The sequence below is a fragment of the Balaenoptera acutorostrata genome, chromosome 16 (genome assembly GCF_949987535.1).
Source record: "Balaenoptera acutorostrata chromosome 16, mBalAcu1.1, whole genome shotgun sequence".
Classification (NCBI taxonomy): Eukaryota; Metazoa; Chordata; class Mammalia; order Artiodactyla; family Balaenopteridae; genus Balaenoptera; species Balaenoptera acutorostrata.
Window position 1 is genome coordinate 66,835,647 of NC_080079.1, and position 20,268 is coordinate 66,855,914.

The following is a 20,268-nucleotide window of genomic DNA, read 5'->3' on the forward strand; positions in this document are numbered from 1 at the left end:
TGAACATTATGCTAACACTGGGAGGGGGAGGTGTGTGCGGGGCTGAATAATTATATATAACCATCATTTTTATATAACACTAAAATCTTTCAAATGGAACCTCTAACCTTGACTGGTGTTATATAAGCTTTCAGGGGATTCTTTAGTGACTGGAGTTCATTTACCATATTCAGGGTCAATTGGACCTAAAGCATTTAAGAGATATAATTTAGAAGGAGAAGAAAACTTAATATATACATTGATAACATATTCCTGTCATAAATAATCTTTAATACTTTGAACTATTTAGAAATATGAGATAGTATCTAGTACAGGGACTATATTATATGAGAATATTTATTAAATGAAACCAAATTAATTAAGTTCTGCCCTGTAATAAAAATTGACATTCACTGATGGAAACAGTTTAAGCTGATTGTTATCTGTTGGCTTTATAGATTTTACCTTTACTGGGGCTCCTTCCAACCACCTCTAAGAGGATCTTTGAAGGAGTTTTTCTCAAAATGTTATGCTGGACAAATCTAATCTACTCATTAAAAAAGAAAGTCTACTTGATCAAACTTAGCAACTTTATTTTCAAAAATATTCTTTTATATAACCTAGTATAAAAGAAATAGGTATTTAAAAATTCCTTTTGATTTAGAGAATTGCTGATGGTTCTATTCACTATTCGTCATCTACTAAGTCTCTGCAGGAATTTATACAATTCAGTATCCTAAAGCGGAATGGTTAATTTTATCTAGTATTAGATAAGGAGGAAAAAGTTTAGTAAGTGCTGATAGTTACCCAAAGCTTCAAACTCTAATGACTCCATTAGAGTTACTGGATAACATTAATTGTGATATATGGTGACCACACAGAACATTCTGGGTTAAACACAACTTGAACCACGTGATCTGTTCCTATTTCATATTGCTAATCAGAAATGTTGCTCTTGAAACAGTTTGAACTGTTTCACATTCTTCTATTAATTGCTTACTATGCTAGGTAAAGCTAAAACCTTTTTAGTTTTTAATAGAAATGTTGGTGAAATAACTGTCTCTTAAGTTATACATTGTAGCTATTAGAAGATAGACCCAATTAGGAGTTTATAGAAGTAAAAATGGGAGGGGGACTGATTATGGACTCTGAAGAGGTAAGACAAAGTGGTCTTACCACTTTCATATTCATATTTGACAAGTAACTGTTGTATACTATAGTCAGTATCCTTAATGTTTTAAACTAAATCATTGGGAACCAACTGGGTTCCAGTTTTACTTTTACTTTTATTTTTCATTGGAAAGCTGTGTTTACATTGGTAAATCTTGTGCGGAGGTTATGGTAATATACAAAGTTTTCTTTTCCTTTCAGGTGGTATTTCAAATAATCTTTAGGCTTATTCTAGAAAGATGTTCATGGTAGATTGTTACATAGTAAGATGAATCCCAGGGTATCAAGTACAAAAACTAAGTATTGTACTAGGGGATAACAAACTACTTGGGTACTTGTAAGGGTAGATTTGCAAGGAGCTTTTAAACAGGTCACAGGAAATGAGAAAGAAATGAAAATAAATCACTTGTTAGAGATAACAATGAAATGAGCTAGAGAGAAGAGAAATGCTCTGTAAACAGGTACATGAGCAAGTGCTGTAGAGACTTACAGAAAATCAGGGGACTAGGTTTGACAATTTCATTCATCTTTCATGCCAAGGCCACAGTTTTGGTCACTCAACAGGTCAGTTACCTTTCCTTTGTCCTTGTACCATAGGTCACACTGTTAACTGTAGCTACCCTGTAAATAATCAAAACTACCACGTTTTGAAAGCTTGCCATGTCCCAAGCTCTGTATTGAGTGCTTTACATATATTATTTTAACTCTTACAGCTATTTTATGAGACAGGTGTTATTATCTCCATTTATAGAAAAGGAAACAGACTTGGAGAGATCAATTTCTTACAACAGCTAGAAAGAGCCAGAGGTGTGATGTGAATCCTTGTGCATCTGACTCCAAAGTCCATCCTTTTAAATCTTACACTTCCTGCACTGGTCACATCATGTATTTTATTACTTAAGAAAGGGTAAATAAATAAGAAGCTTGGAGTCAAAGTCTGGCTATTTCATTAGTGATGTGACCTTGGTAACATTTCTTAACCACCTCAGTTCTTCTGCTTAGAAATGGGGACACAAATAGCATTTATCTTTTGAGGTGCCTATGACCATTCAAAGTGATAATAAAATACTTAGCACAGGTCATGGCACATAGAAGAGTTTTCTAAATTTTACCATTATTATCATTTTGCATATTTTATTAAATTCTTGATTTTGTGAGGCTTTGTATTTTATAGTCCTATAAAAGCAATGTAATTTGGTAGTGAATCTTATTTTCTCTTTAAGAGAAGAGAACTTTCTTTCCTATTTGAATTGAGTAATCTTTGAATCCTATTTGAATTTTATTTGAATCTGGTTTAAATTGCTCCTGAAACAAAATTGACTTTTAAGAGAAGTTTGTTTTTACGATGCTGTAGTTTTTTTATAAATAATTTTCTACTGCTTTATTCTATGACTTTGGTTAATTATACTCATATGTCATCATTTATTAGTTTTCTATGGTCCAGACCACATATTTGTTTGGATATTAGTGACTGGAATTGTAAGATTTCTCTGTGTATTATAAAATAAACTAAAAGTATGAGGGAAAAGTTCATACTTAGATAATCAGATTTCTTCTAATATTCTTAACTAGGTAGTATAGACTTTGGGGAATGATTTTCCTTGGTTGATAAGTTTTTGGAAAAATTCTATATATTCTTATATTCTCTTGAAAATTCTATTATCTTAGTTGCTATTTCTACAAGACAATTTAAAAGTATATCACTACTTCTGATAATTAGAGTTAGTTCTTTTTGTAATTTGTATTGATTGAAGTCATGCTGTTTCCAACTTTAAGCCAGTTATATTTTCGGCTATAATATAAGAGAGTCATGCAAATAAGCATATATGTTTATGACTGTATGCAGTTAATATTTTTTGTTTAAATTTCACATAATAGATTAGGATCTGTGGGGCTATATGCCACACAGTTTGGGTAGGTCTGTAATTAACCAAATTAAATCAGAAGAAGCAGATATTACTACATTTCTTAACACTTTGATCATGGGAATTATTGGAGCTGCTGGCATCAGCATGTTGAATAAAGGACATCTCAGTACTAAAAACTGTGTGTAGAGATTCTAAAGACTTTGTTGGATCCATGTTATCTGCTTAAGAAATGATAGGCAATCAAAAGCTAATTGATGATTTTTCTCAACTACTGATAGTAATTTAGTATATTTTACCCTTTATCCCTACTGCCTTGAAATAAATTTACTGAATGTGCTATCTTTTGATGATTATATCAAGGATAGAAGAACCAGATAATAAATGGGTCCTTAGACTTCCCTTCTTTGTGGGAAGAGATATTTAGGATTTTGGAATATAGGAGGGAGAGATATTTGATAGTCTGTTTTCCTTTTTACTTACTTCCAGTCTTCTGACAATCATGGGTTTTGAGATCTAAACCTTAGGTGTAATTACCCTGATCCTAACTTCCTCATCTGTACAAGAGGAAAAAGTGATACTTCCTTTAAGCGTTCTTTTGAAGATTAAATGACATAATTTATGTGAAGTGCCTGGCATATAATGATGTTCAATGAACTTATGCTATTTGTGACCTGGTGTTTTCTTTCTGTCTTTTCCCTTTTGTTTTAACAATTAAGGCTTTTTTTTTTCCACAGAAATATTTTTTTATTACTCTACTCTTCACACTATGCTTGGGAACAGTATGTTTAATTTATTAAATCCAAGAGAAAAGATAATTCACTGACAGAATGAAACATCCAAATTTTTTCATTTAAAATTTAGAAGTAATTTAACTATAGACAGCATCAGATAGAGCAGACCTTTATTCTGGACCCCCATAAAAACTAGGTTTTTGTCTATTAGAAAAGCCTCTTCTTGCCAGAACTGGTTTTCCTGCAAGCTCAGTAGGTTCTGGAGCTGGGTATTACCACATTGCTCGCTGCACCCCAGACAGTTGCCCATGGTCGGCTAAGTGACTGAAGAAGATATGACTAAGCCTCCAGCGCCGCCTTACACCTCGTGGACGGGACGTCGTAAGACACCGATTTGTGATTCTAACGCAACAGCTGTCCCGGGGAAGGGCAGCAATTTCTTCATCAGCCACTTCCTGAAGGTCTTTTGGCAGAATGGTATTCTTCCTGAGAGAATGGATGTGTAGCCTCTCATCTACATACTCATAGGCCATTTTTCTTCTCTTCACATCACGCAACATTTTCCAATCTACATAGTAACTTCGAACTTGGCCTGAAGCTGATGAAGGAACAACCTCCTCTACAGCTATTGACCCATTTTTCTGCTCCCCTTTGCAGCAAAACGTCTTCAAAGGCTTGTCTATATTCGTAGTCTCCAATTTCTTTCCTCCTCTTCTGTCTTGTACGCTTTCCCTCCCACCACGCCATCGAAACCGCTGTGATCCAGGTCCCAACAATTTCCACTCTGCTAAGCCCAACAGGCAATTCTCAGCTCTTCTTTCAATTGACTTTGAGCAGAAAGTTGCCCACTCCCTGCTCCTGGAGTGCTTCCGGGCCAGCACGCTCTTCTCCCTCTCTCTGCTTCTTTCAAGTCTCCTTTGCTCGGCTCTCTTCTCTTAACATTAAAGGCTCTGGGGCCTCATTCCTCAGACACCTTCTCTCTCCACCTACACTCCTTATAAATTGGAGTCAATCTGCAGCTTTCAATGCCAGTCAGCTCTAAGCTTATGAATACCAAATTTACATCTGCAGCTCGGCCCTCCCCTGACTCAGGCCGGAGGAGGGAAGTGGGCAGAGGGAAAACCCTGGGACGGGTCTGCACTGGGCGCTACAGGTGGGAGAATAGTGGGGAACCCATGGGTTTGGAGCTTCAGAGGAGAGGGGGAGGAGGGTATAAGGGGGTGGGCCAGACCTGCCGGATGGTCCGCAGCAGAGAGCAGAGCATGGAGGCCGCTATGTTGTCCCAACAATTAAGGCTTTTAACCAAAATTATCTTTTGCCTCTTGCATAACTTATAATCCAGACCTGACTTATTATGTAGTATGGCATTCTCCAAAGTGGTACCCAGGAGGCATGCATGATGATCCAGTGGAATATATGAAAAATGTTAAAACTTCTAGTGGTATTTAATTTTTATTTAAGAAAATTTAAAAATTTAGGTTTAATAATATTTAATTTAAAGGCTACGGTTAGTGTTTGTTTATATGTAATGTATAGATAAATACATTGAGTATGAATGCTGAATTTTTCTTTTTCTGAATGGGAGTGCTTGATCAAAAAAGCTTGGAGATCATTAATCTATAATTTAGTGCCTGAAAGCAGCTTTATGGGTGACAGGAAGAAGAATTTGGAAAAGCTCTTTCTGAAAACTTTCTTGGGGTCCAGAGTTTAAGTAAGTCACAAGGAGGTAATCTAGTTATGGATGTCAGAGTGCAGAGGGGGTCAGTGTTAGTGCTTGGTTCTTTTGAATTTTTGGTTTCCTGCAGTGGAACTTCAATATAGTTTTAGTATAGTTTTGCTGTTGTTGTTGTTGTCATTGTTGAAAAAAGAACCACCTTGTTGAAACCTGGTTTGTTTCACATCTTCTATTAATAAGGTTGCGATTTTATTTGTATGGGAAAAAATGCACAGATAATATATAGTACAAACCCCCTGTAAATACTCTTATTAAGCAATAGACAAGACCTCCATCTTATAAAATAAATAAATGCAGTTTAAATTGGTTGCTTTGGTACTCAGAAGAGTGATGTAAGGCTCCTTGCTGGGACTGATATGCTGAGAAGATTTTATTACATTTTGAAACACATAAATAAAAGTTCATGCAAAGAAGTAGTCTGTATGCCTGTCACTGGGACTCAAACACATATAATAGAAAGATATTCCATTTAGCCTAACTTCATTTAGGATTAAGACACTTTTGCCAAACTGTGACCTACAGGAGAAATCTGTAGTTCTGTTGGATTTCAAAGCCATTTCACAATGTTGCTTCCAGCAGCAGGAATAACAGTTTTACAGACTAGTGAGTTGTTTATTTTGAGAGTCCATTTCAATGACCATAAACCACTGTTCTTGATATTGATGGTTTACTTAGTAGTTTGGAAATTGTGCATACTAGCAAAACATGAAATGGTTTTAAATTGTTTTTATGAACAGTGTCAATTACAGAATGGGCCAAATTCACTTTGACTGCAGAGGCTCATTACTGTGGAGGTCAAGATGCTCTACCACTCTCAGTTAAAGCTGTTCTTTTTAGTGATTCAAAGCCTGTTTGGTACTCCTTTAAGACTAAAACTATACCCTAATTATACAATCATGGAGAGTACCAGAGTCATTATAACCATATGTTTCTCTACAATCCTTGAAACACAGTATAAAATACCAGGGTTCTGAGTAGTATTCTACTTCCCAATATCCAAGATTATATTGGACCAAGAATGAATATCTCTAATAAGTTTTTCAAGGCTGATCACATTATTTGATTACTTGTGGAGGACGCAGATTGGCCTGGCCTGTGAGCTGGATATAAATGACTACAAGAAGAAAAACCATCTGATGAATTCAAGTGAATTATATGCTGTCAATTTGAGCTATATATGCATAAGGGATACCTTTTATGGGGACACACACATTTATTCCAGGAGATGGTTTTTGCAACATTTATATCATACTATATGTAAACATTCAGAAAATATTTGCATGAAACTAACGGCAAATCTGTTGACTGTTAGTCTGAAATGGGTTTCAATATCAAAAAGACAATATATATAAGAAATGTTCTCAACTAGCATTTTCCATGCTAGTTGTCATGGAATAACTCAGCAGAGCTCTTGATTTTTTGAAGATCTCAAAGGAAGTGCCAAGAAATTATATTCAAGGATCTTTAAGGTTTAATAAGATCTAGGGAAAGGATTTCTGTAAAATCAAGCCAGAAACAATTCTCAGGCCATTGAAATGATTTAGGTTGAGACAACTAATATTTTATATTAACTGTAGATTAATATTCTGTTCTTTTAAAATTGTATAATTAGTACTATGTTGTAGTATTTTCAGTCAGGAGTTAATGCACAGTTAATTTTACAGACGTGAAAAATTGTATTTGAAGGCCTTCCCATTTCTTGAGTGTTTTTCTTTTTTCTTTTAACATCTTTATTGGAGTATAATTGCTTTACAATGGTGTGTTAGTTTCTGCTTTATAACAAAGTGGATCAGCTATACATATACATATGTCTGCATATCTCTTCCCTCTTGCATCTCCCTCCCTCCCACCCTCCCTATCCCACCCCTCTAGGTGGTCACAAAGCACCGAGCTAATCTCCCTGTGCTATGTGGCTGCTTCCCACTAGCTATCTATTTTACATTTGGTAGTGTATATATGTCCATGCCACTCTCTTATTTTGTCCCAGCTTACCCTTCCCCCTCCCCGTGTCCTCAAGTCCATTCTCTACGTCTGCATCTTTATTCCTGTCCTGCTCCGAGGTTCGTCAAAACCATTTTTTTTTTTTTAGATTACATATATATGTGTTAGCATACGGTATTTCTTTTTCTCTTTCTGACTTACTTCACTCTGTATGAGACTCTAGGTCCATCCACATCACTACAAATAATTCAATTTCATTTCTTTTTATGGCTAATATTCCATTATATATATGTGCCACATCTTCTTTATCCATTTCTGTCAATGGACACTTTGGTTGCTTCCATGTCCTGGCTGTTGTAAATAGAGCTGCAATGAACATTGTGGTACATGACTCTTTTAGAATTATGGTTTTCTCAGAGTATATGCCCAGTAGTGAGATTGCTGGGTCGTATGGTAGTTCTATTTGTAGTTTTTTGAGGAACCTCCATACTGTTCTCCATAGGGCTGTATCAATTTACATTCCCACCAACAGTGCAAGAGGGTTCCCTTTTCTCCACACCCTCTCCAGCATTTATTGTTTCTAGATTTTTTGATGATGGCCCTTCTGACCGGTGTGAGGTGATACCTCATTGTAGTTTTGATTTGCATTTCTCTAATACTTAGTCATGTAGAGCATCCTTTCATGTGTTTGTTGGCAGTCTGTATGTCTTCTTGGGAGAAATGTCTATTTAGGTCTTCTGCCCATTTTTGGATTGGGTTGTTTGTTTTTTGATATTGAGCTGCATGAGCTGCTTGTATATTTTGGAGATTAATCCTTTGTCAGTTGCTTCATTTGCAAATATTTTCTCCCATTCTGAGGGTTGTCTTTTCGTCTTGTTTATGGTTTCCTTTGCTGTGCAAAAGCTTTTCAGTTTCATTAGGTCCCATTTGTTTACTTCTGTTTCTATTTCCATTTCTCTAGGAGGTGGGTAAAAAAGGATCTTGCTGTGATTTATGTCATGGAGTGTTCTGCCTATGTTTTCCTCTAAGAGTTTTATAGTGTCTGGCCCTACATTTAGGTCTTTAATCCATTTTGAGTTTATTTTTGTGTATGGTGTTAGGGAGTGTTCTAATTTCATTCTTTCACATGTACCTGTCCAGTTTTCCCAGCACCATTCGTTGAAGAGGCTGTCTTTTCTCCACTGTATATTCTTGCATCCTTTATCAAAGATAAGGTGACCATATGTGTGTGGGTTTATCTCTGGGCTTTCTATCCTGTTCCATTGATCTATATTTCTGTTTCTGTGCCAGTACCATACTGTCTTAATTACTGTAGCTTTGTAGTATAGTCTGAAGTCAGGGAGCCTGATTCCTCCAGCTCCGTTTTTCTTTCTCAAGATTGCTTTGGCTATTTGGGGTCTTTTGTGTTTCCATACAAACTGTGAAATTTTTTGTTCTAGTTCTGTGAAAAATGCCCTTGGTAGTTTGATAGGGATTGCATTGAATCTGTAGATTGCTTTGGGTAGCATAGTCATTTTCACAATGTTGATTCTTCCAGTCCAAGAACATGGTATATCTCTTCATCTGTTGGTATCATCTTTAATTTCTTTCATCAGTGTCTTATAGTTTTCTGCATAGAGGTCTTTTGTCTCCTTAGGTAGGTTTATTCCTAGGTATTTTATTCTTTTTGTTGCAATGGTAAACGGGAGTGTTTCCTTAATTTCTCTTTCAGATTTTTCATTGTTAGTGTGTAAGAATGCAAGAGATTTCTGTGCATTAATTTTGTATCCTGCTACATTACCAAATTCATTGATTAGTTCTAGTAGTTTTCTGGTAGCATCTTTAGGATTCTCTATGTATAGTATCATGTCATCTGCAAACAGTGACAGTTTTACTTCTTTTCCAATTTGGATTCCTTTTATTTCTCTTTCTTCTCTGGTTGCCATGGCTAAAACTTCCAAAACTATGTTGAATAACAGTGGTGAGAGTGGGCAACCTTGTCTTGTTCCTGATCTTACTGGAAATGGTTTCAGTTTTTCACCATTGAGAATGATGTTTGCTGTGGGTTTGTCATATATGGCCTTTATTATGTTGAGGTAAGTTCCCTCTATGCCTACTTCCGGGAGGGTTTTTATCATAAATCGGTGTTGAATTTTGTCCAAAGCTTTTTCTGCATCTATTGAGATGATCATATGGTTTTTCTCCTTCAATTTGTTAATATGGTTTATCACATTGATTGATTTTTGTATATTGAAGAATACTTGCATTCCTGGGATAAACCCCACTTGATCATGGTGTATGATCCTTTTAATGTGCTGTTGATTCTGTTTGCTAGTATTTTTACATCTATGTTCATCAGTGATATTGGCCTGTAGTTTTCTTTTTTTGTGGCATCTTTGTCCGGTTTTGGTAGCAGGGTGATGGTGGCCTCATAGAATGAGTTTGGGAGTGTTTCTCCCTCTTCTGTATTTTGGAAGAGTTTAGAAGGATAAGTATTAGCTCTTCTCTAAATGTTTGATAGAATTCACCTGTGAAGCCATCTGGTCCTGAGATTTTGTTTGTTGGAAGATTATTAACCACAGTTTCAATTTCAGTGCTTCTGATTCGTCTGTTTAAATTTTCTATTTCTTCCTGGTTCAGTCTCAGAAGGTTGTGCCTTTCTAAGAATTTGTCCATTTCTTCCAACTTGTCCATTTTAGCAGCATATAGTTGCTTGTAGTAATCTCTCATGATCCTTTGTGTTTCTGCAGTGTCAGTTGTTACTTCTCCTTTTTCATTTCTAATTCTATTGATTTGAATCTTCTCCCCTTTTTCTCTTGATGAGTCTGGCTAATAGTTTATCAATTATGTTTATCTTCTCAAAGAACCAGCTTTTAGTTTTATTGATCTTTGCTTTCGTTTCCTTCATTTCTTTTTCATTTATTTCTGATCTGATCTTTATGATTTCTTTCCTTCTGCTAACTTTGGGGTTTTTTTGTTCTTCTTTCTCTAATTGCTTTAGGTGTAAGGTTAGGTTGTTTATTTGAGATGTTTCTTGTTTCCTAAGGTAGGATTGTATTGCTATAAACTTCTGTCTTAGAACTGCTTTTACTGCATCCCATAGGTTTTGGGTTGTCATGTTTTCATTGTCATTTGTCTCTAGGTATTTTTTGATTTCCACTTTGATTTCTTCAGTGATCTCGTGGTTATTTAGTAGTGTATTGTTTAGCCTCCATGTGTTTGTATTTTTTACAGATTTTTTCCTGTAATTGATATCTAGTCTCATAGTGTTGTGGTTGGAAAGGATACTTGCTACGATTTCAGTTTTCTTGAATTTACCAAGTATTCATTTGTGACCAAAGATGTGATCTATCCTGGAGAATGTTCCTTGAGCACTTGAGAAGAAAGTGTATTCTGTTGTTTTTGGATGGAATGTCCTATAAATATCAATTAAGTCCATCTTGTTTAATGTATCATTTAAAGCTTGTGTTTCCTTATTTATTTTCATTTTGGATGATCTGTCCACTGGTGAAAGTGGGATGTTAAAGTCCCTTAATAAGATTGTGTTACTGTCGATTTCCCCTTTTATGGCTGTTAACATTTGCCTTATGTATTGAGGTGCTCCTATGTTGGTTCATAAATATTTACAATTGTTATGTCTTCTTCTTGGATTGATCCCTTGATCATTATGTAGTGTTCGTCTTTGTCTCTTGTAATAGTCTTTATTTTAAAGTCTATTTTGTGTGATATGAGAATTGCTACTCCAGCTTTCTTTTGATTTCCATTTGCATGGAATATCTTTTTCCATCCCCTCACTTTCAGTCTGTATGTGTCCCTAGGTCCTATGTAGGTCTCTTGTAGACAACATATATATGGGTCTTATTTATGTGTCCATTCAACCAGTCTATGTCTTTTGGTGGGAGCATTTAATCCATTTGCATTTAAAGTAATTATCAATATGTATGTTCCTATTACCATTTTCTTAATTGTTTTGGGCTTGTTATTGTGGGTTTTTTCCTTCTCTTGTGTTTCCTGCCTAGAGAAGTTCCTTTAGCATTTGTTGTAAGGCTGGTTTGGTGGTGCTGAATTCTCTTATCTTTTGCTTGTCTGTAAAGGTTTTAATTTCTCATTGAATCTGAATGAGATCCTTGCTGGGTAGAATAATCTTAGTTGTACGTTTTTCCCTTTCGTCACTTTAAATATGTCCTGACACTCCCTTCAGCTTTCAGAGTTTCTGCTGAAAGATCAGCTGTTAACCTTATGGGGATTCCCTTGTATGTTATTTGTTGTTTTCCCTTGCTGCTTTTAATATTTTTTCTTTGTTTTTAATTTTTGATAGTTTGACTAATATGTGTCTTGGTGTATTTCTCCTTGGATTTATCCTCTATGGACTCTCTGCGCTTCCTGGACTCGATTGACTATTTCCTCTCCCAAATTAGGGAAGTTTTCAACTATAATCTCTTCAAATATTTTCTCAGTCCCTTTCTTTTTCTCTTCTTCTTCTGGGACCTCTATAATTCAAATGGTGCGTTTAATGTTGTTCCAGAGGTCTCCAGTTCTTTTCATTCTTTTTTCTTTATTCTGCTCTGCAGTAGTTATTTCCACTATTGTATCTTCCAGGTCACTTATCTGTTTTTCTGCTTCAGTTTTTCTATTGATTCCTTCTAGAGAATTTTTAATTTCATTTATTGTGTTGTTTATCACTGTTTGTTTGCTCTTTAGTTCTTGTAGGTCCTTCTTAAACGTTTCTTGTAGGTCCTTGTTAAACGTTTCTTGTATTTTCTCCATCCTATTTCCAAGAGTTTGGATCATCTTTACTATCATTACTCTGAATTCTTTTTCAGGTAGACTGCCTATTTCCTCTCCAGTTGTTTCATCTGGTGGGTTTTTACCTTGCTCCTTCATCTGCTGTGTATTTCTCTGTCTTCTCATTTTGCGTAGCTTACTGTCTTTGGTGTGTCCTTTCCGCAGGCTGCAGGTTCGTAGTTCCTGTTGTTTATGGTGTCTGCCCCCATTGTGTAAGGTTGGTTCAGTGGGTTGTGTAGGCTCCCTGGTGGAGGTGACTGCTGCCTGTGTTCTGGTGGATGATGCTGGATCTTGTCTTTCTGGTGGGCAGGAACATTTCTGGTGGAGTGTTTTGGGGTGTCTGTGAACTTATTATGATTTTAGGCAGCCTCTCTGCTAATGGGTGGGGTTGTGTTCCTGTCTTGCTAGTTGTTTGGCATAGGGTTTCCAGCACTGTAGCTTGCTGGTCATTGAGTGGAGCTGGGTCTTAGCATTGAGATGGAGATCTCTGGGAGAGCTTTTGCCATTTGATATTACATGGGCCCGAGAGGTCTCTGATGGACCAATGTCCTGAAATTGGCTCTCCCACCTCAGAGGTTGAGGCCTGACACCCAGCTAGAGCACCAAGACCCTGTCAGCTCCATGGCTCAGAAGAAAAGGGAGAAAAAAGAAAGAACGAAAAAATAAATAAATAAAATAAAATAAAGTTATTAAAATAGAAAAAAATTATTAAAAATAAAAAAGCAGAAAAAAAAAGAGAGAGAAAGAAAGAAAGAAGAGAGCAACCAAACCAAAAAAACAAATCCACCAGTGATAACAAGTGCTAAAAACTATACTAAAATTTGTGAAACCCTCTCTAACTTTCTTCAGGGTTTCAAAGTGGTGACTCCCAGGAGAAATTATGCCACTGAAGAAGGTATGGGAGGGTATACATCGGGTATATTTCCCTAGAAACTTATCACTGGTCTTTTACTTGTGGATTCTATCATGTGCTCTTGGGGATGCCCAGAAGTCTGGGTATTCACACCTGGTTCACGAGCTATTCTCCTTCCACCTTTGAAGATTTTCTGCAGTTATTTCTGTCTTCGAGAATCTGCATGTCATTTGCCAAATTCACCTTCCTCAGATGATGGTGGCTGGCCGTCAGCACCAGAAGAGACTGCTTTACTTGTGGCTGCAGAAAACGCATTCCTCCTCTTCTTCCCCAAGCAAGTAGTTCTCTTGCCTTCAACTCTTTGCTTGGAGAAGACCACACAGCTCCAGCGAGGCAGGCTTCCTGCTCCTAATCCCCACTCAAATGTGATGACACACACTAACCCCAACCATCTGGTGAGCCACGTCCTCAAGCACTCAGCACAGTGGTGTGTCAAGACAGACTGCCCAATCCAACTGCTACGGCTGCGTGTCTCTCACTGACTAGAAGCTGAGGGCATGGCTGAAACTGAAGGTCTCTTGAATATTTTTCTTTTGCTACTCAACATAGTGGGAGAAACAGATGACTTTTTGATACTAAGTTAAAGTTTGGCCAGAACTGAAAGATGCTTAAGTAGTAGGTAACTTAAAATTTCAGAGGGGACTGCTGATAGTCACCATTCATTAAGTGCCTACTATATACCAGCTCTTTTGCTAAGTGTTTTATAATGTAGTCCTCATATTAACCCTGTGAGGAAAGTGACATCTAGAGGAATAAAGGGATTATCTAAATGCCACAGAACTAGTAAATGGTAGAACTGGGATTTGAACTAAGAGCTCTTTGGCTCCAAAGCCCATATTCATTTTGTAGAATTACACTTCCCACAGAGGGGAATTTAAAATAGCATTATTTAGCCATAGGTTGAATGCAGCTCTCATGAGAAATCAGCCTGTTCCTGTAGGGGTATGAGAGTCACTGAGGTTTACTTGCTCGTTTCTTTCAATTGACTCAAGAGCTGTGTCTCTAGGAGAAGGCAAATGTCTTCATTTACTACATGGTATAATAAAAATGTGCCATACTTGCAGAAACATATTGTATCTGCTAGGAACAAGCATACATTTTTGATGCAGAAGGAAAATATGCCCTTTGTTAGGCCCAACCCATTAATTTTAAACTGCCTAGAGCCCAAAGCAGCCCCAAACAGCTGGAATGCTACCTACTATTCCAAAATAGACACTAAAATCCTCTCCCTATTTATAAAAAATAAAACTGTTCCTCTTTTCCTAACAAGCTTTGTCAGTATAAAAGGAACTAAAATTGATGGCCTGGTGTTCTTTTCTATTTTGTATTGAGTTCTACATTATACTGCTGTTATAGTGAAGTCTGGAGTATTCACAATATTTCCTGGAGTATTCACAGGAAAAGCGTATATATTTCCTGCCTATAAGAACCCTTGTTAAAAAAAACATTAATTTCATAAAAACATATTCTTAAGTCATGCATAATTAATTTTTTAATTTTTAATTTATTATTTATTTTTGGCTGCATCAGGTCTTAGTTGTGGCACGCAGGATCTTTGTTGAGGCATGCGGGATCTTTCGTTGTGGCGCACGAGCTCTTCGTTGTGGTGTGCAGACTTCTCTCTGGTTGTGGTGTGCGGGCTTCTCTCTAGTCGTGGCGTGCAGGTTTTCTCTCTCCAGTTGTGGTGCGTAGGCTCCAGAGTACGTGGGCTCTGTAGTTTGCGGCATGTGGGCTCTCTAGTTTAGGTGCACGGGCTCAGTAGTTGTGGCTTAGTTGCCCCGCAGCGTGTGGGATCTTAGTTCCCTGGTCAGGGAGCGAACCCGTGTCTCCTGCATTGTAAGGAAGATTCTTTACCACTGGACCACCAGGGAAGTCCCCATAATTAATTTTAAGTAATTGAGTTAGTATAAACATCTTTTTATATTTTATATAAAATTGTTTTTATCTTTTTTCTTTTTCATCCCTTCTCTCTTTATAAAACAAGTGTTACTTAAAAAATTGTTCAAATTCCTTTTACTATCTCCCTTGAATATTTTATTTTTAAAGCCTATTTGAGAATTTATTCATTTATGCAGTAGACTAGATGTCATTGTAATAATGCCCAACTCACAGTTTTATTTTATATGAGAAAGTGTCTCGCTCAGTGCCTGATGTATCATAAGTACTTCTTAGATGCTTACTGATTTTTTTTTTTTACATCTCTCTTAGCTGAATGACCTTGGGTCATTGTTTAGCCCTCACTTTCCTCATCTTAAAAATGTGAGGCTTAAAGATGATTTCTTTTTTTTAATTAATATTTTAATTTTACTGGCATATAGTTGATTTACACTGTTGTGTTAGTTTCAGGTGTACAGCAAAGTGATTCAGTTATACATATACATATATTCATTCTTTTTAATTTCACTTTTTTATTTTTATTTTTTAACATCTTTATTGGAGTATAATTGCTTTACAATGGTGTGTTAGTTTCTGCTTTATAACAAAGTGAATCAGTTATACATACACATATGTTCCCATATCTCTTCCCTCTTGCATCTCCCTCCCTTCCACCCTCCCTATCCCACCCCTCTAGGTGGTCACAAAGCACAGAGCTGATCTCCCTGTGCTATGCGGCTGCTTCCCACTAGCTATCTGTTTTACGTTTGGTAGTGTATATATGTCCATGCCACTCTCTCACTTTGTCACAGCTTACCCTTCCCCCTCCCCATATCCTCAAGTCCATTCTCTAGTAGGTCTGTGTCTTTATTCCCATCTTGCTCCTAGGTTCTTCATGACCTTTTTTTTTTTTTTCTTAGATTCCATATATATGTGTTACCATATGGTATTTATTTTTCTCTTTCTGACTTACTTCACTCTGTATGACAGACTCTAGGTCCATCCACCTCACTACAAATAACTCCATTTCGTTTCTTTTTATGGCTGAGTAATATTCCATTGTATATATGTGCCACATCTTCTTTATCCATTTATCTGTTGATGGACACTTAGGTTGCTTCCATGTCCTGGCTATTGTAAATAGAGCTGCAATGAACATTTTGGTACATGACTCTTTTTTTTTTTTTTTTAAACATCTTTATTGAAGTATAATTGCCTTACAATAGTATGTTAGCTTCTGCTTTATAACAAAGTGAATCAGTTATACATATACAATATGTTCCCATTTCTCTTCCCTCTTGCATCTCCCTCCCTCCCACCGTCCCCATCCCACCCCTCTAGGTGGTCACAAAGCACCAAGCTGATCTCCCTGTGCTATGCGGCTGCTTCCCACTAGTTATCTATTTTACATTTGGTAGTGTATATATGTCCATGACACTCTCTTACCCTGTCACATCTCACCCCACCCCCTCCCCATATCCTCAAGTCCATTCTCTAGTAGGTCTGTGTCTTTATTCCCGTCTTGCCACTAGGTTCTTCATGGCCTTTTTTTTTTTTTTCCCTTAGATTCCGTATATATGTGTTAGCATACTGTATTTGTTTTTCTCTTTCTGACTTACTTCACTCTGTATGACAGACTGTAACTCCATCCACCTCATTACAAATACCTCCATTTCATTTCTTTTTATGGCTGAGTAATATTCCATTGTATATATGTGCCACATCTTCTTTATCCATTTATCTGTTGATGGACACTTAGGTTGCTTCCATGTCCTGGCTATTGTAAATAGAGCTGCAGTGAACATTTTGGTACATGACTCTTTTTGAATTATGGTTTTCTCAGAGTATATGCCCAGTAGTGGGACTGCTGGGTCATATGGTAGTTCTATTTTTAGTTTTTTAAGGAACCTCCGTAGTGTTCTCCATAGTGGCTGTATCAATTTACATTCCCACCAACAGTGCAAGAGTGTTCCCTTTTCTCCATACCCTCTCCAGCATTTATTGTTTCTAGATTTTTTGATGATGGCCATTCTAACCAGTGTGAGATGATATCTCATTGTAGTTTTGATTTGCATTTCTCTAATGGTTAATGATGTTGAGCATTCTTTCATGTGTTTGTTGGCAATCTGTATATCTTCTTTGGAGAAATGTCTATTTAGGTCTTCTGCCCATTTTTGTATTGGGTTGTTTGTTTTTTTGTTATTGAGCTGCATGAGCTGCTTGTAAATTTTGGAAATTAATCCTGTGTCCGTTGCTTCATTTGCAAATACAGAATGCTAACACATATATATGGAATCTAAGGGGAAAAAAAAAGGTCATGAAGAACCTAGTGGCAAGATGGGAATAAAGACACAGACCTACTAGAGAATGGACTTGAGGATATGGGGAGGGGGAAGGGTAAGCTGTGACAAAGTGAGAGAGTGGCATGGACATATATACACCACCAAACGTAAAATAGATAGCTAGTGGGAAGCAGCCGCATAGCACAGGGAGATCAGCTCTGTGCTTTGTGACCACCTAGAGGGGTGGGATAGGGAGGGTGGGAGGGAGGGAGATGCAAGAGGGAAGAGATATGGGAACATATGTATATGTATAAGTGATTCACTTTGTTATAAAGCAGAAACTAACACACCATTGTAAAGTAATTATACTCCAATGAAGATGTTAAAAAAAATAGATGAGGAGCTGTTTCTTATCGATGAGCAAAGCAAATGGTTTCTCGAGATAGAATCTACTCTTGGTGAAGATGCTGTGAAGATTGTTGAAATTACAACAGAGGATTTAGAATAGTACATAAACTTAGTTGATAAAGCAGTGGCAGGGTTTGAGAGGATGGACTCCAGTTTTGAAAATTCTACTGTGGGTAAAATACTTTCGAACAGCATCGCATACTACAGAGATATTGTTTGTGAAAGGAAAAAGTAATCTATGCAGCAAACTTCATGGTTGTCTTGTTTTAAGAAATTGCCGGGCTTCCCTGGTGGCGCAGTGGTTAAGAGTCTGCCTGCCAATGCAGGGGACGCGGGTTCGAGCCCTGGTCTGGGAAGATCCCACATGCCGCGGAGCAACTAAGCCCATGAGCCACAATTACTGAGCGAGCCTGCGCGTCTGGAGCCTGTGCTCCGCAACAAGAGAGGCCGCAACGGTGAGAGGCCTGCGCACCGCGATGAAGAGTGGCCCCTGCTCGCCGCAGTTGGAGAAAGCCCTCGCACAGAAACGAAGACCCAACACAGCCATAAATAAATAAATAAATAAATTTATAAAAAAAAAAAGAAAAAAAAGAAATTGCCACAGCCCCACCCACCCTTCAGCAACCACCATCCTGATCAGTCAGCAACCATCAGCACTGAGGCGAGACTGTCCACCAGCAAAAAATTTTGACTTGCTAAAGTGTAAGATGGTGGTTAGCACTTTTTAACAATAAAGTATTTTAAAATTAAGTTATGTACATTGTTTTTATAGACATAATGCCATTATGTACTTAATAGACTACAGTATAGTGTAAAACATAATTTTTATATGCATTGGGACACCAAGAAATTTGTGTTACTTTTGTTGTGATATTCACTTTATTGTGGTGGTCTGGAACTGAACCTGCAATATCTCTGAGGTATGCCTATACATAGGAGTGGAATTATCTTGTCATAGGGTAGGTACATTTTTGGTTTTATAAGAAACTGCAACACTTTTTTCTGAAGCAGTTGTACCATTTTACGCTCACCAACAAATGTATGAGACTTCCAGTTATGGGAATCTTAGCCTTTGGTAGATGTGTAGTTACATATCATGGTGGTTTAATTTGCATTTTCCTCATAAATATAAGTTTGAGTATTTTTTCCTGTGGTTACTGGCCTTTGTAAGTGTCTATTAAAATATTTTGCCCATTTTTAAATTGGGTTGTCCTTTTATTATTGAGTTGTATTTTCTAAAAATTATTTTTATTTTTCCTGCTTCCTATTAAAGTGTAAACACTTCATATATTATCTTATTCATCTTTCACAAAAACCTGGGAAAATAGGTGTTGTTATCTCCATTTCAGGTATGAGGAAGCTAAGGTCTGTGTTGGTTAAGTGACTTACCCATAGTCTCATAAGCAATGAATGATAGGACTCTGATACAGGGGTGTCTAGCAGTAAAATCTTATGCATTTAACTACTACATTATACTACAAATAATAAATAGTATGGGACTTCATGTGAGAAAGAGGTCTCTGTGGGCTGAGAGGGCTAAGATAAGTGGAAATAATGGATTTTGATGAACAACTGAAATTTAGATAGCCATGTATTTAGTAGGTGTGGGGTGGGGTGTAGAGATTTATAAAAATACCTCCATGAAAAAGATAAATATATACCTATTTGGAGTAATAATAAAGGGATAGATCAAAATTGACCTTCAAGTTCTAAGAGTATTTGAAGCCAGAAACTTTAACAAGTAATTTCTGAGATTCTTCAGTGCATTACAACTTACAAGAAATAAAATGTTCTTCTTTATTCTTTAAATATTACTCTGTGTCCTCTACTGCTAAAATGGTTTGGCTTCCACAGCTGTGAATTAATAAAGTATTGATTTTACTTAATACTTTTATTTAATGGGCATTTAAAAAAATTGGGTACTACTGTTCTTGAAATAAGTTGGGTCCAGTTTAGAACCACAGGATATATATATTTTTAAAATAAATTTATTTATTTATTGGCTGCATTGGGTCTTCGTTGCTGAGTGCAGGCTTTCTCTAGTTGCAGCGAGCGGGGGCTACTCTTCGTTGTGGTGCATGGGCTTCTCATTGCAGTGGCTCCACTTGTTGTGGAGCACAGGCTCTAGGCGCACGGGCTTCAGCAGTTATGGCACGTGGGCTCAGTAGTTGTGGCTCGCAGGCTTAGTTGCTCTGTGGCATGTGGGATCCTCCCAGACCAGGGGTCAAACCCGTGTCCCCTGCATTGGCAGGCAGATTCTTAACCACTTCACCGCCAGGGAAGTACCCAGAACCACAGGATATTTTAACTTAAGAAATTAGGACAACTTCAGTGATTATAGAACAGTAAGGATGGTAGGGCATTTAAGTTAGCTCAGTTCTGTGGCTGAACTCCTGAGAGAGATTCTAGGAGAGATTCAAAGTCCTGTCAGAAGTTCAGGGAAGAGAATCATATAGATGTATAAAGTTCTGTGGTAGAGGCCCGTAAACAATGGTACTTTTTTTTCCGGTATATTTAGTGATAGCCCTCTATTCCCATTTTAAAGCAGTGCAAGAATTTCTCCTTTGGTAGTTCTGGTTTGCAGTTACCCATCTGGTTGGTG

At 37.1% G+C, this 20,268-nt stretch overlaps 2 protein-coding genes across 4 annotated transcripts in view; one reads left to right on the top strand and one right to left on the bottom strand.

Moving 5' to 3' along the window:
• The window catches only part of CTNNA3 (catenin alpha 3), a 1,789,299-nt gene that overhangs the window by 384,348 nt on the left and 1,384,683 nt on the right, over positions 1-20,268 (top strand). The window lies entirely within an intron of this gene.
• The window catches only part of LOC103014688 (28S ribosomal protein S14, mitochondrial-like), a 61,749-nt gene continuing 45,501 nt past the window's right edge, over positions 4,021-20,268 (bottom strand). Inside the window, exons 2-3 of the mRNA XM_007167821.2 lie at positions 4,980-5,020; positions 4,021-4,362 (exon numbers count right to left, since the gene is read on the bottom strand). Of these exons, the coding sequence (XP_007167883.2) occupies positions 4,021-4,362; positions 4,980-5,020 (383 nt within the window). The remainder of the gene's footprint in view (positions 4,363-4,979; positions 5,021-20,268) is intronic.